This window comes from Papilio polytes, unplaced genomic scaffold (assembly GCF_000836215.1).
Source record: "Papilio polytes unplaced genomic scaffold, Ppol_1.0 DF823731.1, whole genome shotgun sequence".
NCBI classification, from domain to species: Eukaryota; Metazoa; Arthropoda; class Insecta; order Lepidoptera; family Papilionidae; genus Papilio; species Papilio polytes.
In genome coordinates, this window is record NW_013525473.1 from 2,028,192 (window position 1) to 2,055,373 (window position 27,182).

Sequence of the window (27,182 nt, forward strand, 5' to 3'; positions counted from 1 at the left end):
TGTTTAGTCATAGACACAGTACAACTCTGGATGTTTGAAAAAGTTCAAAAACTGTCAATGTCAATTGGACTTGCACGGGTAATATTGGGTTTGATTTGCAAAATTGCAAATTCGCCAATGCTAAAACATTATCTAGCAATTTAGGCACTTCTGTTTCGCTAATAGTTAACAATATATTTCACAGAATACATTATATTACACTATTTAATATTTCGCAGATATTTTTCGTTGACGGTTTGCGAATTTGCCAGCCTATAATAGCCTAGTGAAAAGAACGTATTTTACCGGCTCTTGGATTATTTCTATCAGGGTAGATATAAAGAATGGCTACAACAGAGGCTCACGTTCCCGAACAACAAAGACGATGGCACAATATACGAAAATTACTAGAAAGATCCGGCCCATTTTGTCATCCAGATTTTGAGCCATCACCAGATATATTAGAGTTTCTCATGGATTCTTGTAAGATTTTGGTAGTTGGCGCTGGAGGACTTGGCTGTGAATTACTTAAGGATTTAGCATTAATGGGCTTTAAAAAAATCCACATAGTGGACATGGACACCATTGAATTATCAAATTTAAACAGACAATTTCTTTTTAGAAAGTCTGACATAGGTTCATCAAAAGCAAAATGTGCTGTTGAATTTGTGAATAAAAGGTACATTCGTTTTTGAATCTTGGAAGTAAATTATTCTAATTTAACGGGTCTTTAATATTATTAATGATAATATTTTCAGAGTTCCTGGTTGTGAGGCAGTGGCACATCATTGTGCTATTCAAGATCTGGATGAAGGCTTCTATCGTCAATTTCATATAATTGTCTGTGGACTAGATTCAATTGTTGCAAGAAGATGGCTTAATGGAATGCTTATGAACTTGTTGCAGTACAATGATGATAGTAAAGTATTTTAATACAGATTTCTTTCACTGTTCATCATCAACTTGCCCTTATCCCTTATGGAGGGTCGGCACAGTATGTGCTTCTCTTACAAACATTTCTATCAGCCATCATATCTGAATCCACTCCCTTAAGCATATTCTCTTACACACAATCCATCCATACTTTCTTTGGTCTTCCTCTGTCTTTATAGCCATCCACATTTACTGTATTTAATAGTAAATGTTTAAAATATATTATTTTAATCCTTTATTTCTTGTTTGTTTCAGGAAGTCTTGATCAAAGTAGTGTCATTCCATTGGTTGATGGCGGTACTGAAGGATTTAAAGGCAATGCAAGAGTTATTTTGCCAGGATTAAGTGCTTGTATAGAATGCACTCTTGATCTATATCCTCCACAAAAGACTTTCCCTTTATGCACTATAGCTAATACACCAAGGTTTGATTTTATTTCTTTATTTTGAAATATGCCAGCTGGCTTTTATAGATGCTAGCAAAATCTGAATTTTTAATAGTATCCAAAATATTTGGTTAAGAATGACTAAACAAATATGTGATAAATGAGACGACAATATTTCTGGAACTTCATACATGTACTTGTTTCAGATTGCCCGAACACTGCATTGAATATGTCAAAGTAATTCAGTGGTCTAAAGAAAATCCTTGGGGTTCTTCTACTCCTTTAGATGGAGATGACCCCCAACATGTTGGTTGGGTATTTGAAAAGGCACAAGAAAGAGCTATGAAGCATGGAATCACTTCGGTTACATACAGACTTACTCAGGGTGTTCTGAAGAATATTATACCAGCAGTGGCAAGCACTAATGCAGCTATAGCAGCTACATGTGCAACTGAGGTACATTCTATATAATTTATTTTAAGTCAAGATCCAAAGTAAAAGAATAACAGCCTTACAAATAAATGTAGTATAAAGTTAAACTTAAGAATAAACTGAGTATAAGCCAAATTTGTAGTAATATTTGCTTATAGTCAATTTATTCCTAAGTTTAACTTTATGCAGCATTTATTTGTAAGGCTGTAAATCTCCATCCTTGTGTACTAACATGGTTTTTCCCTACACAATGTTTTTTACATAAGAAAATTTTTTATGTACTCAATTGCTGCAAATTTTTTAAATTGTGAATTAGTGAACTTTAATTTAAATTAGTTTAAACTAAACTTGAATGATTTATTTCTATCCATAGGTGTTACCAGACTTGTCTTTATATGGTATATATTGTTTTATAGCAACATTTTACTTTAAAAATCATGTATTCTTTATATCCTAGGTGTTTAAACTAGCATCATCTTGTTGTACCAACATGAATAATTATATGGTACTAAATATGGCCGATGGAGTCTACACTTACACATTTAATGCGGAGAGGAAACCTGACTGTGTGGCATGCAGTAATACAACACGAGTACTAGATGTAGAGCCTGGAGCGGTGCTGATGGACATATATCAGAAACTTAAAGATGATACAGGTTTTCAGATGAAGAATCCAGGTTTGTTATTTAAATTTACATTAAAAGTATTTTGATATGCTAGTTTTTGAGTGATATAATAATAGTTCAAGTTATATTTGGATTTTTTTTTCAATATTAAAATTTCATATTATTATTTTTTTTTAGGAATTACAACAGTCATTAATGGGCGCAATAAGACTTTATATATGCCTTCAATCAAAAGCATTGAAGAAAGAACCAGAGATAACTTAAAGAAAAAAATAACTGAATTGGGTCTTTACAATGGAGGAGAAATACTGGTTGCTGATATCACAACTCCAAATACAATTTCAATAAAATTAAAATTTATTGAAAATACAGATGTTGAAATGTCAAGATAAATAATTTAATTATATCGCATAATTGTGTAATTGAAAGTTTATTAATCATTAATACATAACTGATTTACTCAATGAAGCAATTAATAAAATGCAGTTCGTCAATTGCTCTATTATTTTTTCTAAATAAATATCCTAAAACATTGACCACGGTATAGTTTTAAAAATTATTGAAGTCTTTAATTTTTGTAAGTAAGATGTTTGTACCCTGCAGGGGCTAGGTATTACGTGGCTGTAACGAGAATCTTTTTTTCTACAACGGGATTCAGCTTTATACGGCTTAATAACGACCCTTTTGCCTTCGTATAAAATGAATTTAGCGCCTTAAGAAAGCGAGAAGGACTATTTGCTATTTTGTTTCAAACCAACCCAATTTTTATACAAACAGAAGATTTTTTTTGTACATACATACATACAGAGATACAATTTAGTTCTACTTTAGTAGTGCTCAAAGAGGATATGGTGCTCGGCTTTATTTTAACAGGTAAATACTAAGTGGCAACACAATTGGTCATCGTCACAACCACAGATTCAAAACATCATGGTCTTTTTGACGTTAGGATCTGACGTGGTGCAAAATCGACTCAACTATCGTTGTCACAAAATTGGTATTGAATACTTAATGTAGCATTATTCAAACTTTTATATTAATTTATTTATACTGCAATACAAATATCATCCAAAATGCTGGACAGTTTATTTGACGATGTAAAGCGCATGAACAAGCGTCAGGTACTATTTTATTCACAATTCAGATGACGTGACCATCGTGCCGGGTGTTTAACGCTTATAATATTTTATTTTTCAGTTTATTTACCAAGTACTTAGTTTTGGTATGATAGTATCATCTGCCCTAATGATATGGAAGGGCTTAATGGTTGTTACTGGCAGTGAGAGTCCGATCGTAGTTGTGTTGTCTGGAAGCATGGAGCCAGCATTTCATAGGGGGGATCTTTTGTTTTTAACAAATTACCCGGAGGAGCCTGTGCGTGTTGGAGAAATCGTTGTTTTTAAAGTGGAAGGAAGAGATATTCCAATTGTACACAGAGTTCTGAAGCTTCATGAAAAGTAAGATGTTTGTTATTATTAGTATCACCATATCAACCTGGTTTTAAATTACATTACTTTGTCATTTCATTTTTGTGGTTTGCAAACAATACCATGTAGTAGCTAATATTTAGATTGAAATAATTTTATTTTTAAACTCAAACATATTTAACATGAAAAAAATGTATTTTTTTGCCTAATAATGACAAGCTAACTTAAATTGAACACAAATATTTTAACTGAAATAGAGTACCCTCCATACTGCTCATTTAAGCCTTTATAGTTTATATTTAATTTTTTAATTTATAAAAGAGGTTTTGTCATATTACCATAAAATCGAATAAGTCTTCTAACAAATCATATATTTAACAATCTAATTTACTTCTTAAACAAAAGTTGGCCAACTACATTACCATACTGAACTGAACTTGTATCTAGGTGAGGGAGCCAGGGTAGTGTTTACCTGACCAACATTACACTCCAAAGCCTTAAAATAATTAAGTTTATTGGAAGTCTATTTCATGGAATCTAAAATTTACTAATTATTTCTTTTATTTTCAGAAATAACGGCACTGTAAAGTTCCTTACTAAAGGAGACAACAATAGTGTAGACGACAGAGGATTGTATGCACAGGGACAGCTGTGGTTAACTAAAAAGGATGTAGTAGGCCGTGCTAGAGGTTTCTTGCCATATGTTGGTATGGTCACAATTTATATGAATGAATACCCAAAGTTTAAGGTAATTTATTGAATTCTTAGTTTTCAAATTTTGTTGAACTGAAGTAATGTAAATGATAATGCATGGTTACCAACATTTTCTAAATACAGAATCTGGCAACATGACAAAAATTTAGTAAAAATTTCCTTAGTGTCAGATACCCAATGGTTCAGCAATATACAGGCATCTCAGGGTTTAATCCCAGCTAAAAAGCTTTATTATTAGGTTTTTTTTTTATGATATAAGGTAACAAACGAGCAAGCGGCCACCCGAATCCACCGAAATGAAAAAATGTTTGAGCACAAGCTTTGTACTAGTTTTGAAAAATTATATAAGATTATATTTAATATTTTATTTGTAGTTTGTATTATTTTATAGTTTGTTATTTATTTATCTTATCTATTCTGATATTATAAAGAGGAAAGATTTAGATTTTTGTATGTATTGAAATAACTCAAAAACTACTGGGTTGATTTCAAATATTCTTTCATCATTAAAAAGCTACGTTTTTAATTCATGGAGGCTAAGTCGCGAACCACAGCTAGCGTTTATTTTTATTATTTTGCTTATTGTTTCATATTTGTTTTCTATACTTTGTATTATTTTAAACTTGCTTTTGCCCTGACTCCATCGGTTATTATTATCCAAATATAAGTGAGATTGAGAAGGATGTATTTTATAAAAAGAAACTATTTTAATAATGTTTTTTCATGTGTTTCAGTTTGCTGTATTGGGTTGCTTAGCTATATATGTTCTGGTGCATAGAGAATGACAGGGAGTGTTCATTTGATCTGAAGTTTGCAGTGAACAGAGAAGTGAATTGGTTCTGCAGATGTATTTAATTTTATGAATAAATGGAGTTCTCTCTAGTGTTACAAATTGTCATTTATTTTTTTAAATCTAGAAAGTTTTTTTTTATCTCCTTTTTTTAAAATAAATATTGTTTTGTTCTAAAATTAATCATCATGTTTGTTTAATTATTATACTAGTAGTTTATGAATAACTAAAGATCCTGGAGTAAGAGACATAGGGGGCATGATTTTCATCTTTGAGAAAGGGTTTTTTCCAGATGAGGGTTTTAGACATCTAAAAACTATAAAGCACATAAAATACTTTTAATAGAGATTATGATTACAATAGATTGATAATTTACTAATCTTTAAATTACAATTTTAAGATCGATCGATCGATCGAAGATTACAACCTTATACAACCGAATATCAATCGAATTGAAATTTCAATAAAAATAGCTATTGCTTAACTTTAAAATTGGGTGTTTGTAAAAAAATTAGGTACTCTGTCACCGTTTTCTTATTTGGAACTAGCTTTCGCCCGCGACTCCATTCGCGTGGATTTAAAAAGACAAAATTATTTGAGATCCCTTCTGCAGCAACAAACAACCGTCCATCATCGAAGCTTTCGCATTTGTAACAGTAACATCAGTAAGAAGTAAGATTAGGCTCATATTGCGTAATGTATTGTTTACGAGCTGGAGTAAATTAGGACGCACTATTTGAAACGGCTTTTAAGTTTGAAACAAGCGCGGCCTTTCTCAAAGCTGAAGTGAATAAGGAGCTTGGCATATGTTATACGCATTTTGTGAATTCTATTGATGTAGTATACTTGTATGATCTAGGACAATGGAACCCAATTCATTACAGTGTTACAGTACATGTTTATAGTTATTGTTCAGCTCTGAATTAGATCGCTGTAGTGGAAGAGTTTAAACTTATGTTGATACCTTTAAAAGACATAAAGCATTTGCCGCAAAACAAAAATATTTCTTCTTTCAGTTCCCGTTGAGAGTTTATTTTAGACGTATTAGGGGCGATTAAAGCGTAGAGCTTTGCAGGACAATCCAGTAGCCAGGTAAAATATAGTCTGCTCGGCAAGTCGTTAATTAATAATGGCCTCCTATAAAAGGACCGTTGAAAAATTGTAGGATTATTCACGAGCTGGCTTTAAATATCCCTTCAAATACGTTTATCCCAGAAATGGTAGATCAAAGGACTAAAGTAATGTAAATTGAATATGTAAAATCAGGTGAAATCAAACAAAGATGTTGTCGGTACAGGAGAAAAACGTTCGCTAACTTATCTAGTTTCAGAGTTCTTTGTAAATTTTCAAGTTGCCTCAACTCGAGCACATTGAGTCAACTACTTGGAAGCATCTTTAAAACATGACAAAGTCGAACTTCGCCGGGGAATGAGAAACGAAATTCAACTTCGAATGAACGAGCGCTACTTATCAGTTCTCGTTCTCACTCACAAGATAAGTCGACCACAATTATTTTATGTTTTAATAAATTACCACATACAAGCTTTGTCTGAGACTTCGTCCATATTGTTACGAATATGTAAGATGTTTGTAATCAAAAATTCAGTAAGTACACTTTTTAGGTTATAGACCTGGCGATATCTAATTTAATAACATTAACAATAATGGATGTAATACAAATTTTAAGCAGGATGTTATATTAAAAAAAAGTTATATTATATTAAAAACAACTTTATATGAAGTATTACGACTACAGGTAAGTAGTTAAAGACTTAACACTCATAAGTAGTTCTTAAACATGTTATAGAGTTCACGCAGACATTGCAGACTTCGTCATGAAACTTTGTTTCTGTTTAAACTTATACAAAATGCGTATCAATTGTGAATTTTATAACGTGATTTAAACTTGAAATTCTTAAAGTAACGAACAGCTAGTGATTAACAATTAAAATATTATCAAACATATACATAATTATCGTTATTCCTGATTTTTAAGAGACTAAGACAATATGTTTTTGTTTCACGGAATTGTTTTTCTATAACCTAACGACTTGAATATTTTTTTTAGAAAAATAAGAAATTTTTATTCGCACAGAGCACGGGAGTTCATATGGAATTTTGTATAAATGTTTCTAAAACTTAGAGCTAAAGCATAGATTATTTTAGACAGAAAGTAATTATTAATCTAGATTAACAGAATTTACACAGGCTTTGATTGCTCTTCAATAAGCTATTAGCAAAGATCTATCGGTTCTCGCTCCAGATTTGCTTTGTTTGTCTTACCCGCTGTTAGCAACGTATGGGTAAGTGATATTGGTACTTTTGCAAATATAATATTTGACTAAAACCGTATAGTAATTTAATACTTTATAATTTAATTTACTTTAGATATCATTTTTATAAAAATAGTAATTCACACATAGTTCAGCCAGTACTTGAAACAATTATACTCGCTTTATTAAATTTTTCTGGCAACACAAACATTTAATTTTACTATCTTTACATCTTATGAATATTACTAATCATAAGGAGTCCATATGTTAAGTACTTTTTTAAGTTTTAATTTTGATGTCGTTGTGTAATGTATGTAACGAGGTTTAGGGAAGTAAATCCGGACGCAATATTTAAAATGGCTTTTATGCTTACAGCAAAGGCGGCCTTACAGAGCTGAAGGAAATAAAGAGCTTCGCATTTATTATTCCTATACAAACCTTCATACATTACCTACACTTATATACATTTAATCTACGAAAATGTAAAACGAGGCCTTTATAAAGCTGTGCTGTAATTCTTGTATGATAAAATATTCACTTAAAACAAAATTGCAGTTCTATATACTAATAAAAACTAATCAAATTAGTAAGTTTTGTGATACAAATAAATAAACATGCTTTTAGTGTTTTAAATTAAACACTTATTGCATGAATTTGTCGTCTACGATAGAGTAAGTGCTTTAGAAAATAAAAAAGGGGAAAACGTGTGAGAGGGCTCATGTAAAGTATCCTCTAAGCATTCTTTTGATCCACTGCTCAGACTGCTGACTAGTTTGTGCGTCTTTGTGTACAACACATTTTATTTTTTAAATAAATTTACGATAAGTAACTCCACTAGTAGACTAGGTATAAGCCCTTGCGTATAGAAATCTTTGCCCTTATAGAAACCGTAGAACCCTTGTTCTTATACACATATTATGATAAATTTGGAACAAAATATACTACCTACAGTTGACACAAATACGGTTATAGATTGTAAAACTTATCCAATGTATTCAATTACATAAAAAAAATAATTTTCTGTAATGAGAATAATTCTTATGCGAGAAACTAAATTATTCGTGCATTGAATCATATTTTTATTCTAATTATTTATGTATAAATTTATATTTCAATCTTAAATCGATTCAATTTTCGTAATAATTAGTAACACGTCTGCAAGTTAATACGCTGCTACTAAATAGTAGATTAAATAATCGTGTATTTGAGATCGATCGCTGATCAAACAACTATCAAGAGTTCCACCTTCCCAGACTAAAATCTACAATTTGCATAGTTTGTCTTTGAACATCCTCTCGGCAGTTGTTAGCGGAGCTCTATCGCTTAAGAACCACTTTGTTTGTCTTATCAATTCCCATTCGATGAAGTTACAATATTCATTGAAATAATTATATCTATATAACTATTCTAAAGATCGATAAGATTTTTAAAATGTACTAAGACTATACCTTTACTAAGTTTTAAACCTATTAGCTAAAACTGAATTAAACAAAATGATTTTTTTAAAAACAAGAAATTGTAGTGTCTAAAATTATAATGAATAAAATATTCAAAACTATGTCAAAGACTTTAAGAGCTAGGAGTTAAAGTATAAATCGAAAATAAAACAGAACTCAACTTGTACGAGTATTACAACTTGCTTTTCTTGATCGTTCATGAAACGGGTACTGATATTGCTTGGTTGAACTATTATTTGTAGTGTAGCAAGAATGCGTATAATATGGTTTGTATACAGGATGTAGAAATAAAGCTTATAAAGAAATTTAAAGTGTGTACTTCAAATTATTAATAGAAACCTACGTGAGTTTTGTGAATGCGAAAAATCTTTCATTGCGTTTCATTCACATGAACGTTGAAGTGTTCTACTTACGACTGCTTTATCTTTTCATCCACCTCATATATTATTTACCCTTTAAACTTAAATCACATTCAAAAGGAAAACATACGTGGTGCAGTAACTTTTTATTTCTGTAACATTTTTTCACATATAGAGTTTTCATAGTTGTTTTGTTGTGTACTCATACTGTATCTTAAAAAACGCATTTAGTACGTAGTGTTATACAACTAATGAATCAGCGCTTGGCCACGATCCTACCTGGTGTTAATTGATTATATGGCATATTAGGTCGGGCGCACATCTTTGCCCAAACTATCGCAAAACTGTTGTGCTATTGCCGATTGATTCGCAGCCAATTCAACCGTTTAGTACCACAATTATAAATCGAGTGCGCACCTCCCTATAAGCATAGGAATTAAAGAGAGACTAAACAGTTATGTGGTAGTTTAGTGTAAGGTGTGCGCATGCTATCATAGGCCAATAATGTTCTAGACACTGGCATGAAAAAAATGACCCACCTAGCGACGGCCCACTCTGAACAGCTGATCAACTAAAGCTTTACTTTACTAGAAGAAAAATATTGTATTATAAAACAATGTAAATTATAATTCCAGATATTACTATGTATTGTTAGATATAAACTTTAATAATTATTAAAGCAGACTGCAGTAAAAGCAGTTCATGAACACAATTTTAAAATGTCGTTTGAACTTTTGTGTTGCTAATGTGTGCTGTCGTTATGATGGTACGTTTTTACACATTAAAACTCCGTTTAGAACCTGCTCGAGTTCATTTGTAATGTTTATGAGATTAAAACATAATAAAAACTTTTTCCAAACGTTTCGTAAACTTTTTCACGTATGTTTTCCAACGTGGTTCAAATTATAATTATAATTTATAATTTATTATGCTCATCACATAATTATCTGAACCTGATCCAAGGAACTATTTATCTATAATAGCTGTTGCCTGCGACTCCGTCTACGTGAAATTAAACAAAACGAAAGTGAGTAACCTATGTTTCATTCCAGACTATTCTCTAGATATACATACCAAATTCGATCAAAATCCATTCAGCCGTTTAGATCACAAACTCTAACAAACGTCTATCCATCCATCTAAACTTTCTCATTTATAATATTAGTATGAAGTACATATATGATTATTTCAGCAAAATAAAAATTTGGTAACAGGGTCCAGTATTTCGTAAATTTGATTTGCCATGCTTTAGTTTCAAAAGGATTCACCAACTGTTAGAAAAGATAGTGATAGATTAAAAGCTATTTGCCAAATGAAGCCTCGAAAAAATTCCGATAGTAAGTGTAACAGTGGTAGAGCCCGCTTTAACATCTTCGCCGGAATGGGCCGGCTTGCCCGGTGTAATACCACGACCACACAGAAAACAGGCGTGAAGTGGAAATAATCCTGCGTTTCGTCTGATGAGTGTGGTGCCGGAGGCCTAATTTTAGTCCCTTTCCCTTTCCACCCTTTTCTTAGAGAAAAGGATGGGAAGGAAAAGTGGATTTGGCTGCGGAGGAGACGCATAGGAAGGGGAAATTTCCTCTTTATGTCCGTCTCCTCCTCCGTCAATTAAGGGTAGGCAACACATCCGCAATTGCGGATGTTTATGGGCAGCGGTCGCTTTCCATTTCGGTGGATCAACGTTTGCCACCTTATATAATATTATAAAAAAAAGCTAACACCTTATGATTTGTTTATTCTGCTAGATACATTCCCCGTGATGGCAGTCTAGTTATGTTAATTCATAATAAAGAATTCACTGGTGAATATATAAAAACGTACTAAACTTCAGCTTACAATAAACAAACAATTTTATACAAGCAAGTATATTTCCCTTGAGGATTTTTACAAAATTAACAAGATTTAACCTGATCATAAATAAAAAAGCGGAAGTTCTTTTTATAAACATAATTCAACAGATATGTTTATTTTAATCATCTTTATTTTGATACCAGCTTTCGCTTTCGACTCCGTCCGCGTGAAATTTAAAAATAATAATTAAGGAAATGAAAAAATATAGCCATGTTACAGATAAAATACCTAAGATAAATAGATTACGGTGAAAGAACTTTTAAAATCAGCCCAGTAGTTTTTGAATCTAATCATTACAAAAAAACAAACGTTTTTCTCTTTATAATATCGAGTAATTATTTTGAGACTAGTAACAGTACTTGGGAAAAAAATTATTATTTAAACAATAACATAACGAATGTTTCGCAATTTACAATCGAAACAAATAATTTTACATTAATTTTTGATTTTATTTCTGTCAAAGGGCGCGTTTGAAAGGCTTGCCCGTTGACGCAAAAACAAATTAATTGGCGTCAGAACGTACTGATGTAATTGCTTTACTTTTTGCAGCTCCATTGACTTAGTTAAAACGTTAATTGAAATTGTTAATGAATCCATCGTTCCGAGTCGTCATCGAGACGATTACTCTTTCTTTCTTTAAATTACGTCACAGTCGATCAAACATATAAATGACTTTGAAATGGAGCAAATCATACTAACATTATAAATGCGAAAGTTTAGATGGATGGATGTTTGTTAGAATTTGTAGCATAAACGGCTGAGCGGATTTCAATAAAATTTTGCATGGATAGTCTGGATGAACACATAGGCTACTTAAATTTGTTTTTATTAGGTTTGTTAAGCTAGCGCTTGACCACGATCCCAGCTGAAGAAAGTGAAGAAGAGTCCCGGGCGAAATCTAGTCTAATATATAAAATACTTTTGAAATAATTTTTGAAATGGAGGAAATTTAACTATTAATGTAACTTTTAGGTGTAACAAATTTCCTATTGATACAGCGTAATAACAAATGAATTCTTACAAGCACTTAACAATGAAAGAGATCGTTGTTGCCTCATCGGAATTTCCTTGACGTGTGATCGTAACATTTTTTATGACTATATCGAATAGTCTACCCTCAACTGAAATAGGTTATAAACTTTGGAGATTCCGCTTTATGTTACAACAACTTCATTTTTATAAATTACGTTCATAAACAAAAATGTAACAAAAACGAAAACGAAGGATAAAATAAAGCAACACTAGACATTAAGGTAATTACCGATTGGATGTCTAGAACTGGTGTGAAGTAACTAGTTAACTGAAATATACATATACGATATAATCATATTTGTCTATATTTATTCAGAATAAAATACATGAGAACTACTGCAGGCATCTAAACTTCGTTCTCTTAGATATTCAAAACAAATATTTATCTACTTAATGATGAAATCTCGCGGACGGAGGCCCCTATATTTGCTTGTGTTAAATAAATAATAATACACTTTACAAGATACATGTACAAGATTCCTAAGTTTAGTTTTCTTTCGTCTTTAAATTTGTCAACTTAATTCTGACAAAGTATACCTAGTGCTTTGAATTTTTGCCGTTTTGCAAACAAACAAAACAAAGGAATCAAAGAGTCGCCTGGTTAATAGTCCGTTTTTGTAGTACAATTGAGGAATGGAATTAATAAACCATACTCAGTCAGTGATCAAACTGATTGATTTGGAGTGGTCGACGGAATAATCGGATCAAAGATCGGGAATTGATTAGTTTGAATTTTATTGCCTTATTTCGACTAGATTCTTTTACATAATGAAAATGCCGCTTCTAACTTTTTCCAGGCTGTGGCGTTATAACATAATCCTTAAATTATAAAATACTTATCTTTTAAATGAGACTAGGATGGTACAAATAACAGCTATTATAACAAATCATGGGTACAAAATCGAATAATAATTAGCTATTAAATTCATATAACTTTCTAGTAACTGTTATTCTGTTGGTAAAATAATACTAACTATTCGTAATGATTACGTTATTATGTTTTCGTTATAGCGTGGAGCATTTTTAACACATGTAGTTCCAGACAGAGCTTTGTTTGTGTAGGATAACAATAGATAAGAATTGTAGACTGCGTACCCTTACGTCGAGTGTCTTCATGAGCATTGTTTTAATGTCCTGCGTACTGCTGAGTAATCGTCGTTCGTGAGCTCTCTTCACTAAAAAATATCTACTTAAGGGATACATCTAACTAATATAATGCGAAAGTTTAGATAGATGGATGTTTGTTAGAGTTTGTAGCCTAAACGGCTGAACAGATCTCGATGAACTGTGGCATAGACGTAAATGATAGTCTGAGGGAACACATAATCTACTCACTTTTGTTTTTTTTTAATGCCACCAGGACGGATTATTTTATTTTAATGCAAAAGTTTCTTAGCACTGGATTTAATATTAAACATACATGCTTTCTGAATAACGTATTATTACAATAAAGTCTATCCATTAAAGTTCTATGTAGTTATATTCTAGGAAACTTTGTCCGATGTCTAAATGTTAAGGTATCATCTATTTTAACAATAAACTTGTGTAACTTAACTAAGTGCAGTGCAGTTAGGACCGTGCTTATAAACATCTGCCGTTTGAATTACGATTTAAGAATATTCGTTATTAATAACTGTAATTAATAAATAACAATTTAGTTGTATTTATCTATATTTACTAAAATTAAACCTCTCTTAAATCCTTCAATCCTCAATTAAACGTATTGTTGACATTTAGGTTTTTATCTATACAAAATTTGTTGACTATATTAAAAAAGATTTTTATGTCATTAGTATTAGTAAATTATATCTCACTAGCTGTTGCTCGCAACTTTGCCCGCGTGAAATTAAAAAAGAACAGTGAGAAGCAGTTTTTGAATTATTTCAATACATACAAAAATACAAATCTTTCCTCTTTATAATATAGGTATAGATTATTAAAAAATCTTTTATAAAATTAAGGGCCTGTCCCACCAAATTGTAAATTATTTGATAACAATAGAACGTGGAAAACATGTGATGGAAATATCGGATTTTGTTGCCTTATCAGACAGTGACGTCATTTTTAAGCTATCTGAGACTATCAGCCAGTGGTGGGACAGGCCCTACGTCGTTTAAATCTCGATGCCGAGTAAATCATGATATTACTTTAAAAATATCCCTTTATTTATATGCTTACATGTCAAAAACCCAAAAATACATATATTAAAGACATGCCAGTTGCTAGTTAATTTATTATTCATACCAAATGGGTACGCTTGCTTCAAATCCGATAGATGTTAAATTACCATGTTAAACGAATGTTTTCACTATATTATTAAAGGTGAGAATATTGTTTTTGTTTTACCACTTCAGAATATTTATAAATAAGAAAAGTACATTATAGTGTAAACAATGTTAACACGTTTAACTTAAATAATTTGCATTGGTATGTAACAAAAACTATTAAGAGATTTATGTGTATTTCTTGGTAATTAAATTTGGTATTACTTTCAATAATTATTTCCCCTGCCCGCTCTATCTGATGTCTTGGTACTAAAGATCTTCACTTGTCATTTTTCAAGGTTTGCTATCTTCATAGTTTAAGTTTTCCTTGTAACACGCAAATTAAATAAAATTGTCATGTAAACATTACGGAAAATTATTCGTTACTAATAATATGAAAAGTCTAGGTTCAGCAGTATTCCTTTGTAATGGTGAAAGAATAATTGAAATTGGCTCAGTAGTTTCTGTTTCTTAGAGTTAGTAGACAGTTTGCTAGATAGGATCATGATGGATCATCTAGGTTTACATAAGACTACCCTCTAGGATAGTCTGGAAGAACACATAGGCCACTTTCTTTTGTTTTTTTTTTTAAATTCCGCATCGACGGAGTCGTAGGCGAAAGCAAGTAATGTTAATAAGAGTACATTCGATTCTTAAAAATGTTATATCCGATTGAAAATGTTATACGATAGGTGTGGTAATAAAAGAGCTTACTTATTGAACCTTCTTCCTCGTGTATTTGCGATATTTGTGTTACTTAATGTAAGCACTTTCTTGGAAAATATCGTCAATGCTTTAATGTATGAATTTCTAAAGAAATACGTACGTTGAAAATTCTACATATATGTATTCAAATAACTTTGATCTTTGATCTTTACCTTTTGGTAAATTTGAAAATGTTTTAAATAATACATACACATGAGTTTCCATTATCTTAATATCTGTATAGCAACTATAATATCTGACGAAATGAAAGAACAATTTAATGTTCTTGATATTTTGATCTCCAAAAAATATTAACGTTACTCTATTGTTTGTAAATTTTAAATTTGGAAGGAAAAATACGTCGTTTCACAATAACTTCAATGTAAAGGTATTCAATGTGTTGATAAGGCTCTTTGATCAGTTGCTCAGTGGCGCAGTTTAAAATTAATTGACACCAATAACGTACAAATGTAATTGATTTGTTCTGTGTCGTGCTATGGACCATCCAGTATTCATTAAAATTGTCAATGAGTGCTTAACATTTTGTATTTTCATGTGATACATCTTTTTTTTGGAAAACACTTTTTATATTTTGTATTAAAAGAAAGGAAATAAAGTTCTTTTATGTCACATCATTGATTCAGGCTTTATATCTCATGCACAAGTTAAGTATTTTTTCAAATATCTGGGGCGTGTAGTTTTATGAGTAAAATTAGTGTTAGCATAACTGTTTATACCAATTTATTATTGATAGAATTTTTGTTTCTTTCTGTACTTTTCAATTGTGGTAAAACATTATCTGATATCTGATTTTTACGAAATACACACAAATAAATGCAGAGATAAAGGTATAAAAGTTTCATGGAGCGATTTATTACTGCGAGTGCTGAGATTTGGGATACAGATTTCTGGTAACAAGCAATTCTGTCTATCAATGTGATGCAACTACTGATAGCGGATTTTTCCCAACCGTCACCCCGATATGTCCCCACGTGAGTCTAAAAGGTTTCATCCGCCTAACCTCTTAGTCCCACTATCACCAATAAGGTGACAGATGGAACCGTTATGAAATAAAATAAGTTACAACCGACCCCTCGTCGCAAAAGGTGGGACAGAGCAGGGTGACGGTTGGAAATAATCCCTGATAGCTGAGAAAATGCATTATTTACGTATGCAATTTTCAACACACTAAGCAACAAATGTATCTCTTTTTTTGTTATCTTTTACAAGTATGTTGTAATTAAAAAGTATTAAGTTAATCCCTAAGTCAATTTTTATCTATCTATATCTATACGAATTGTTTTAAAGATTTTTTTTTAATTTTGTATGTATTTAGTTCACGCAAAACTACTGGGCCGATTTTAAAAAATTCTTTCACCATTAGAAAGATAATTTATCTGTGAGTCGCATAGGCTGTATTTTGTATATTTTTTTAGTTTCACGTGGGCTAAGTTGCGGAGAACAGCTAGTTAGTAATTAAGTATCTCAAAGACTGTTTGATTCGTTCAGTTTTAATAGTCATTCATTACAAATATCGGTCAATAAAAATAAAGTAAGAAATATAATAGTTGGGTACAATTAAATAATGCAGGTTTACACGTGCTTTAAAAATCGTATGAGTAATAGTTTATTCGCTTCATGTACCGGAAGTCGGCGCTGCATATAGATGAAACGTATTCAAGATGCAAGCGAGTAGAAATTTCAATAAGATTTCTACTAAAATTGACCTGAACCAAACCAGTTCAATATGAGTATTTGTAAACTCAATTTATACTGGCTAAAATTTTATAGCATTTTAATAAGAGTTCATTTTTTTATTGTTCGAAAAACCCTTAATATTATTTATTATTATTTTCTCCAGTGCTTAAAGCTTAACTTAAGCTTTATATCTTCCAAATAACGAACATGATTTTAAAATAACAAAATTTCAAGATAATGTAATTTAATTTTATTAAATCAAGCTAAGTTAATTTGATTTTTAAACTATTTTTTTTATAAATATATAAACAAAAACTACATGATTATGTAACGTATCGGCAAACGGTTTTTCACAAGTCCGTTAAATAGAAAAGGAACCTTTATTGCCTCATTGGAATTTCTCTCGACCTGTGATCGTATCTTTTTTACGTCTCTATTGAATGGTGTGTACTAAAATATAACATAAACTTTAAAGATTTCACGATACAGCTTGTTCATTTTTATACAACTATTGCATTAAGTGCTTACATCATTGTAATCTTTTAAATTTCATATCTTATCTTACTAATATTATAAATGCGAAAGTTTAGATGGATGGAGGGATGATTGTTAGAGTTTGTAGCTTAAACGACGGAACGGATCTCAATGAAATTTGACATAGACGTAGAGGATAGTCTGGAAGAACACATAGGCTGACTCACTTTTGTTTTTTTTTATATAACGCAAATGAAGTCGCGGGCGAAAGCTATTAGAAATATGAACAGCAAAATGTGTTAATAAAATGCAGGTAAAAAATAATAATCGCACGATCTCTTCGTTGAAATCGGTTCAGTGTACAGGAGGTCTTAATGAATTTGATATATGTTCATAAAACCATATTTACAGTATGTATAAAACACTATGGTAAGGCATAAAACAGGCGTGTATTTAAACAGTTTTTCTTCGTAGGTGATGCAAAATGTAACTATTCGGTAACATTTTTATGTCCAAAGAACGTATCTCGTATTGCCAAATATGAGAATAACGTAAATTTAGCGTTTGTTTCGTTTGCCAAGTGTCATATTGATAGAGCGCGCGCAGGTCGCTTCCCGCGCGCCTCATAAATACTGCCCATGCAAAAACGATCGCTGCCAAACTATAACTGCCTTTGTTTATGAATATGACTTCTGTCCTGGAAAAAATCTTGTTAATAACCATTTTAAAAATAAAAAGAGGATTAAAAAAAATTGCGGTCTTAACATTCTTTATCGAAGGCAAATTACGGATATAAAGCACTACGTCAAAAGGTTAAACAAATTTTACTGTAATTTTAGATGTATCTTATATTTGTCGTTTTTAACGGATTTCACAAATAAAGGAGGTTTTCAATTCGTCTGTGTTTTTTTTACTATAAATATAGTTTAAATTCACAATTTTCTGTATATTACATTCTGCTCAACAATACTACCTACTTATGTATGCTATTTACCTTATCGTAACAATAAAATTAATCTATTTCGCCTACTTTCCAAAATAATCAACGGTTTCGTTGGTAACATTGGAAGGAAAAAAAGCGATATAGCGTGACTAAATATACCGTGGCAATCTAATATTATGCGAAATCACAAATTATAAATGACTCCCCTAATACCGGCTTGTTATTTCTGGGAAATAGGTGTATTAAATAGAATTCTTACTTCATATAGCAAAAAATAATAATGGGAAAACGAAATATGCTGTTGAGGCTTTTACTATCGCTGCAGTAACTTTCATTTGTTTTGGAGTAATAAAAGTCCAGTGCAATTCGATGCATAAGTGGCGTGTCGACGCAAAACTATTAATATACAATTTTAAAATCGATGTTTTTTATTTTACTATAACATGTTTCTGATGAGGTTACATTGTGATTTGTTTTTAAGAGAAGGGGCAAACGAGCTTCCCGCCGAAAGAAGATGTGGTCAACGACGCCCATGAACATCCGCAACACCAGAGGAACTACAGATGCGTTGTGTTTTGTTTCTTAAATCCTAATTACAAGCTCATTTTTCATTCGTTTTCAAGTGCACTTAAATAAATGTATCATAAAGTGTACTTTAAACACATCTAATACAAGTATGGGTTAATAAAACTAATGTCCATTGTAAAAAGATGTGTACTCTAACATTTTTCATGTCCATCTTTAATAACTAGTGCTATTCAGTAGACAAATGTACATCGTTAGTGAAACAGGCCTCACTAAGTATTCCCTACATCAATAAAACAAGCTTGTTTTTTTTATATTTTGTTATCTTATACATTTTTCGGATGTTTTCCGGTATCTTTTAATTAGATATACATGTCTTGTACGAGTCGTCGGAAAAGAATAAGGGACCGAGAATAAATCCTTCGGTTTATTTGAATGTTCATTATTTCGTAAACATACTGCCTTAAAGGTATTATTGTCTAATTAGAATTTTTCATGATAATTTTCAATATGTACTTATTTAACTTTTTTTTTGACTTTAGGAATTAATTAAAAAGTCAGAAATATTTTACACAATTATTTGCACACTGGCTGTTGCTCAGCTGATATTAAAAAAATATATAACTATATAGCCTATGTTATTCACAGATAAATTACCTTTCTAACAGTGAATTTTTAAAATCAGTCCAGTAGTTTTTGAGTTATTTTATTACAAGCAAAAATGCAAATCTTTCCTTTTTGTAACACTAGTATAGATAAAGATTAAACACAAAATTTTACGCTAAAACTGATAGTTTAATTTGAATTTTATATGAAATTTTTATATTAGTATTGAAGGGCACGCGGGTCTGCAGAGTTCCGTTATAAATACACAAAAACTTTCCTGTTCGACTTCCGCGAGTTTTATTTATGAATATGACATCCGCCTGGGGGCTGTCCGCGTGTCTGCTATAGGCATATGGGGAAAGATTTTATTAAAATTTACAAGCCTGTATGAGAATTTTATTCTTACTTTACTGTTTCTTGGCGCAATACAATGAAAATAGTAAATATGTTCCATATAGTTAGCTTTTTTTACTATTTTTTTTTTGTAATTCTTAACAGAATAAAAATCAGGTAATTAGAGTAATTTGACACTAAAGTTGGATCGTTTTAATTTGAAATTAAGTTATTGGATACAATAGTTTATTAGGAATTTACATTTTAATAATAAATATCTCTAGTCATAAATCTATACTATTATAATAAAGCGTAAACACATACTTCTTTGTTGCCTAAGATGTCAGCGATTACAGCATGTTTTTGAATAATTCCTTTTTTAATAAAAAGCCCTACACTTACGTCACGCTTTAGGCTATAAAAATGCAAAATCTTTTTTTAAATCCACGTGATAGTTATACAAAGATATAAATTTGATACAATTTATTACATTCCAGATGTTTCAGGTGTTGGTGAAACAAAACGTGGCCGTATATTAGCGCTGGCTGGGACTTTAGTTAATTTTACAAAATCCTAGCGCGCAGCGCTTTAATACATTGTTCACCTTTGGATTAAAAAGATAATAATTTTGTGCTTTGATTATATATTATAATGCAAAGAAAAATGATTTCCAGTGACTCTTAAAGTAATTGTGTTTATTCGACATTAGAATACTATCTTTTAAAGACAAGTAATAAAAAAAATTATACAAAGACTGCTTTTACCACTAGGTAATCCATACCTAACTAATTTTAAAAAAGAGTTAATGTTCGTGTGAACTAAAAAAAATAGATTGATTCATTTTGGTTACAACACGTTATAAGTTGTTGAACTATAATTATCTAAAACAAATTTGACTACAGTATAATTGACATCTAATAGTAGTTCTCGGAGGCTTCAAGTAGTCGTAGTTAGTGTAGTTGTCAACCAAGTTTCTGCATCTATTTCAAAGTTTATTGGAACTTGTAAACCGCATTGTTCTAAGTAGGTACAAGTCGTCTTGACAAATTGAGCGGAAATAGAATTCAGTAATTCACACACCAAAATTGATAATTATGTGATTTTTTTTAATTGTTAAAAAGAGATCGACTATTATAATGAGCGTTAGGTTTGTTGGTTACCAAAATAGAAATGCGGTTTTTGAAACAAGTTGTGCTTTGCGGTTTCACCTCCTGTTGTTTGATTTGATGAAAATTGGAAGTCTCATAAAGATTGTAGTAGTTTATTTTTGTATCTAAGTAGTCTGATAAAAGTATATTTAATATAAGTGTAGTTAGTAATGATATTATCATACAAAAATAATTATCTTTACGATTCACTTGAGATAAGAACAGTCGTAAGTAGACTATAAAAACTTTAATTAACTTTGATTGCTTAAAACTCTCCTACACTTTTTAACAAAAGAAAGATAAGAAAGAAATAAAAAGTTAATAATTAATTGTAAATCGTTTAGTAGCAACTACACTAGACATATAAAAAACTTTAAATTAGTTGAGACTTTAATGCGTGAATAATTTACCATTAGTTTAAGTACCTCGTAAATGCTCTATAGTTAAAAATACGCTTATTTGGTATTGAATAGAACTGAACAGAATTCTATTACATTTAAATTAGTTTATTTGGATAGTGAAATATTTGATGAAAACACGATATTTGTTTAATATCATTTGATTTTTGTTAATCATACTTCAAACTAATATTATAAATGCGAAAGTTGAGATAGATGTTTGTTAGAGTTTGTAGCTTAAACGGCTGAACGGATTTCGATGAAATTTAGTATGGATGCAGAGGATAGTCTGGAAGAACACATAGGCTACTCACTTTTGTTTTTTTTTTCCACGCGAACGGTGTCGCGGGCGAAAGCTATTTTACTAATATTTCCTTTAATCATTCCAACTAAGCTCTATGCTTGTGCAAGAATATGTTTCACGACAATAGTCGAATGCCGGGATTCGAACCTTTGACTGTAAGATCGGTAGTCCGTACACAAACCCTTAGGCTATTGGCGCTTTTATAACGCATGTTGATCCATAACCTGTTTTCATTGAAAAGTATGTTTACATTTGGTATTAAAACATTGATATTAAACGTTTATTTACTTTAATCTGTTTTATATCTGTAATAAATTAAACAATCATTTCTAGTAGCAATTTTCAATAATTATAATAATTACAGTTTCGGCTAAATGTTAATATTTCGTGTTTAAATTTTATGAGCTAATATAAGATTGCTTTGGACTCAAATATCCAATTAATCATACCATATTCGAGATTTTAATTAATTAGTGAAACGTAACCCCGCTTCCATGTTAAAGCTCTTTCGGTGAAGTTTGTTTTCCATATTGACAGTGAATAAACACACGACGTGATAATACATAGATACCAGGATCTGTTCCAAGTTTAAACATATGTTGTACAAATGTTTTGAATTGTGAACGATTTGAATGGTAAGGTATTCTACGTCTTTAGAAAACAAACTTTTCATTATTCCTATTACTAGAACTGAAACGTAAGTGTAAAGAAGAACACAATAAAATTACTTCTATTTAAAAAAACTCTTCATTGGACAAAAAAACATTTTGACAAAATTCATTGTGGCTCTGTCTCCTGAACTAATTTTGCAACTGTGTTTCAGACAGGACCTTTTCTTATCCGTTATCAAATTTTATTGACTACTATTACTATAAACACTTTATTAAGTCACACTCTTTCTTTAAAATTAATTAATGAAACACTTTAAGTCATTAAGTACAAATCTTTAGATGTGTAGCGGATGTGAATATGTAATTTTTCATATTTATAAATACCAGTATAAAAAGATAACATCTTAACTAACCCGATTATATTAAAATTGTTAAACAAAACAAAAAGCGCATATTAAATGTTTCGCTCGAACATTAAATATTTCAACTGACCCCTGACCCGTGCTAAAGGTTCATGTATAATCTCTACTTAATGCCTTATATCCGCGATTATACTTTATGAAACATATTATTTATTCGTGCAAACTTTGGAGGGTATTTACCTTTTTTAAATTGTAAACGGTGACATACAGATAATTTCACGTAAGCTTGATTTTAGAGCATAGATATACATTATAATTTAATTTAATCTCGTTTTAGTTTATTACGTTTCAAGTAATACGAGTAGTAAAAAGAACAAACAAAAGGTGAAGCTCATATGAGCTATTACCTTAAAGATTTTTTCATAAAGACGTGTGCAAACGACATTGGTAATTGGTCATGAACTTTTACATGTACTTCGTTTGAGAGAGGGAACTTTATTGGGTCATTGGTGTTCTCTTGACGCGAAATAGCGAATTTACGCCACTAATAAATGTTCCACTCTAAACAAGAGTGGGATATAAAATTTAGAGCTTCACTTTATGTTTCATTTTTACTATTGGTTCTTTCTTTTTCTAAATTATTTATGTGTGAAAACTCTAACGATCTGTCAATTAAGAACAGATTCTCATTTATCGTAAAGTCACAAGAGAAATTTTTAATGAATCACACAGGTATGTGTTCGCTTATGATTACTAGCTGTTGCTTCGAGTTCGCCCGCATGAAATTAAAAAAAATAATAAAAATATAGCCTATGTTACTCACAGATAAATTGCCTTTCTATTGATCTTAGACCTAAAAATCACCTTAACACTTTATCATGTCAACGGTACAAAAGGTCTTTTTTTAAATTGTTTAAAAAAATTATAATTTGAGACCATAGATAGAGATATCTAATAATATCACGTTTTAATAAATCCAATTGTCTTTTAATAATGCTACCTCGAATTTATGTTTAAAACTCTCCTTGCTCTAACTTTCCTTCTCAAACTGTGTAAACTATTGCTATTAATTTTCTCTACCGTTGGTATTCTAAGATTCACTTTTACATGCATTGCACCTTATCTATTCATTGTCTAGATATTTTTTTTTTAAAAAGTCCGTTTCAATCACGCACATAACCGTGTGAGGGACAGGGTCACGAAAAGTAACGATAAGAAACAGCTCATAAACAAGAGACGTGATATTTTACTTACTTTATTTTCTAGCTCGGACAGAAAATACCAATACGTGAATACTTGAACTTTAATATTAATTCAACATTTCAGATAAGAGAAGACGCGGATGACAGATTTCGATTTAACGCGATCCTAATAGTTAGGGATACAACACTAGTGATGACGTTCCCTCACCAGATTTCTTGATAAAACCCACATTACATAAAAGAGCACATTTTTTTAAACATGTAACCGGATTGCCTAATCCTAGCCTGGCGAGGCTATGTTTAATTAAATTTATTTTAACGTATCTTCTCTATTAACATTTTATCATTATTTTTTAGCGTCTGCGAGTTATATCTTACTCTTAAACATACACTGTGACGTCACAGTTTTATTGTAAAGGAGTCTCACATTAAAACTAAAATAATTGATGACTTATTATTTATCTCTTCAAATAGGCTTTTTATCTGCTTCGTGAAATAAATATGAGAATTATATCCATCTAATTGTCATTTTGATTGACACATATGATCCAATGGATCCACTTATCTTGATACTTTTTATTTAAGATATAAGAAAGCAACAGAAATGTCATAAGTGTCGGAGTACCATTTGGCCGTGAAGTAAACTGGACATATTTCATATAAGATTTTATGAGAAAATCTATTTGAGAAAAATATTGATTTAATAAAAAAAATTACGGGAATTGTAACTAATTAATCTGACATCGTTAGCATTATTTCTTTAATATAAAGGATGATTCGTAAAGTTATTCAGCTCATTTTATTTTCGATCTTTAGCAGTTTATTATTACATTTGTCTGACTACATACACACATTTTAACTCACGCTATTATAAAAGAAACGTATACTTTAGGTGGGCTTTGATCATTACTTTCATTGGTGTTATTATTTCTTGTATAATAATTGAAAGAGCTTTGCCAATATTTTAATATTTCATTTTTAAGGTAACCTATACCCCGTTCAATTACCAATGTAATTAATATCTTCTAATTAATTGTAATTAAAATATTCCTGCTTAATTAAATTTCGGTATTAATATATCATGCCAATAAAGAGGTATATCAAGATGATAGACAGAAAATTACAATAAATTGATGGAATTTAATATTTTGTACCCGGCATCGCAGTAGTTACAGTATACTACGTTCGATTCCAATTCCTTGTTCTGATATATTATTGGACTAAAGGGTGTTATATCTATACTAATATTAGAACTATACTATACTATACTAGAACTATACTAATAATAAAAGAGGAAAAGGATTTTTGTATGTATTGAAATAATTCAAAAACTAATAAGCCGATTTCAAAAATATTTCACCGTTAGAAAGGTAATTTATCTATGAGTAACATAGACTATATTTTTTCTAAATCCACGCAGACGAAGTATCGAGCAACAGCTAGTTTTCAATAAGCGTAGGACATAAAGACTGCTTTACGGAATATTTTACATTTAAATGCACTCGAATGAATACGAGGTTATTTTGTTGATAAAAAAAAATACTTGGGTGTGATAAGTCAAAAGTCTTGTAATTTACAGTTGCAGCTTGTCAAGTCAATGGAAAAGAGTGTTATATTTGATGAAAAATAATCAGAGTGTAGTTGAACTTTAAACTTATAAGCAATGAATTTTCCATGCAAAAATCTCGTTCGAAAGCGGATATTGCATCCAGGAGTGTTGCAGTTAGATTTCCACAACGTTGGACAGTTTTTTAATTATATTAATATGAGTTATATGGAACTACACACGTAATTAATGTAATTGATATTGTAGTCGCATGAATTTCGAAAACGTACTCCGGAAATTAAACAAAGGAGATTTTTGAAAAAAGTATTGCATTTTTTATGTGACTTCTAAATTCTTTAATGTTGCTCTTATGTTTTACTTTACGATATTCTGATGTATGCACATTTTTGTTGATTTTAAAAGTTACATTATTCGTGTATTTATTCAATAGAAAAATAATAAGTGCAGTTTACGGTTAGAGGCACTTATTGCATGTCAGCTTGTCGTTTCGGAGCGGGTAACATAGTATACAGGCAGACGTGAATTAACCTGGATAGAACTGAAATAGTTTTTTGTACCAAAAACTCGTTTGAAAGCGGATATTGCATCCGAAAGCGTTCCAGTTAGATTGATACAACTTCAACTATTTGTTTTGTGCGTATTTAATCGCGCGTGTGCGGTAAACTGTTGATAAAGATTTTGTATCAGATTATATACGAACTAGAAAGAAAAATAAAATACAAAAACCTCATCTATCTTTATTCCTAAATAGAGCAGTAGCAGTAAGTAAAAACATATTTTAGAATCCGGTTTTGAGAACAGGACACTGTATATAATAAATATAAGATTCAAACGAATTCGATTGATATCTCACACCAAGGTGCTACGCCGCAACTACACCGTAGCAGCAGCTACGCAATAAAGGTGCGAATTCAACAACGTTTTAACATTTTAAAAATATTCGTTTCAGTTTAAAAGAAAATTATTTTTTTACACTAAGCTTTAAAATTATATTGATTACTTACATTTTAGCATTATTTCGCCTGGCTTAAGTATCAAAACATAAAAGTACATAATAAATAGTATTAAAAATTCCTAACAACGTAGACATAGACACCAAAGCTCTGGTACATAAATTCTATTATGTACATAAGCAATTGCTTACATACGCAAATCAGTCGTTGAATATGCAACATCTAGTTTGGGGGCTCAGTAAGCATGTGCTTAGACTATTAATTTCCTTATACCGTGTAAACTTTATTTTATCCATCTTTAATCTATCTATATCGGTATTTAACATGTTTAAGTGCATAGTTATCCTCTTAATGCTTGTTCCATTTTCTTAGATTATACGCTCAGTGTATTCATATCGTGAGTAGATATGACCCTTGGTTTATCCAGTACGGTTTTTAATTTATCCTCGGAATTTGTTTGTAAGTGACTCGTGAGGTCCAATAAGCTGTTATACTTCCTTAACGATTGCTGTGAATTACAAAAAAAAATCGATTGTTTCTATGCTTAAAATAACTTTCCGCTTCATATATTTACTAGAGATTAATTAACCAAAATGTGATTTCTTTAAAATTATACCTTATCGTAATAAATAATATGTAGAACCATGAGACAAAGTTATTTTGTTATTCATATTAAAGGGGAAGTATTAATTTGTTATCTCCAAATTGAAATTGGTTACAATTTAAATTGAATTGGGAAACAATATTAATATCAGACTGCGAACCGAAGCTCAAACTCCTTACGTATGTAGCTACACGTATTATTATAGTGTAGTCGAAATGCAGTTT

General features: G+C 30.8%; 2 protein-coding genes across 2 annotated transcripts; both read left to right on the top strand.

The window, feature by feature from the left end:
* Nucleotides 1-46: 46 nt before the first annotated feature.
* On the top strand, nucleotides 47-2,849 carry LOC106103760 (NEDD8-activating enzyme E1 catalytic subunit). The gene is made up of 6 exons (XM_013283619.1): nucleotides 47-658; nucleotides 738-898; nucleotides 1,168-1,336; nucleotides 1,504-1,753; nucleotides 2,187-2,406; nucleotides 2,533-2,849. Exons 1-6 carry the CDS (start codon nucleotides 324-326, stop codon nucleotides 2,745-2,747), a joined length of 1,350 nt encoding a protein of 449 aa, XP_013139073.1. The 5' UTR covers nucleotides 47-323; the 3' UTR covers nucleotides 2,748-2,849.
* A 432-nt stretch (nucleotides 2,850-3,281) lies between these two features.
* On the top strand, nucleotides 3,282-5,394 carry LOC106103762 (signal peptidase complex catalytic subunit SEC11A). Its single transcript, XM_013283620.1, has 4 exons — nucleotides 3,282-3,476; nucleotides 3,553-3,812; nucleotides 4,353-4,530; nucleotides 5,231-5,394. The coding sequence occupies exons 1-4, from the start codon at nucleotides 3,429-3,431 to the stop codon at nucleotides 5,279-5,281; spliced, it is 537 nt and encodes a 178-aa protein (XP_013139074.1). The 5' UTR covers nucleotides 3,282-3,428; the 3' UTR covers nucleotides 5,282-5,394.
* The last annotated feature ends 21,788 nt before the right edge of the window (nucleotides 5,395-27,182 follow it).

Excerpts from the sequence above, each read along its gene's own strand:
- LOC106103760 (XM_013283619.1), top strand. The coding sequence starts at position 324 with ATGGCTACAACAGAGGCTCACGTTCCCGAACAACAAAGACGATGGCAC. Across the intron at positions 659-737 it reads GTTGAATTTGTGAATAAAAG|AGTTCCTGGTTGTGAGGCAG; the intron begins GTACATTCGTTT and ends TAATATTTTCAG. Across the intron at positions 1,754-2,186 it reads CAGCTACATGTGCAACTGAG|GTGTTTAAACTAGCATCATC; the intron begins GTACATTCTATA and ends TTTATATCCTAG.
- LOC106103762 (XM_013283620.1), top strand. The coding sequence starts at position 3,429 with ATGCTGGACAGTTTATTTGACGATGTAAAGCGCATGAACAAGCGTCAG. Across the intron at positions 3,477-3,552 it reads AGCGCATGAACAAGCGTCAG|TTTATTTACCAAGTACTTAG; the intron begins GTACTATTTTAT and ends TTTATTTTTCAG. Across the intron at positions 4,531-5,230 it reads ATGAATACCCAAAGTTTAAG|TTTGCTGTATTGGGTTGCTT; the intron begins GTAATTTATTGA and ends CATGTGTTTCAG.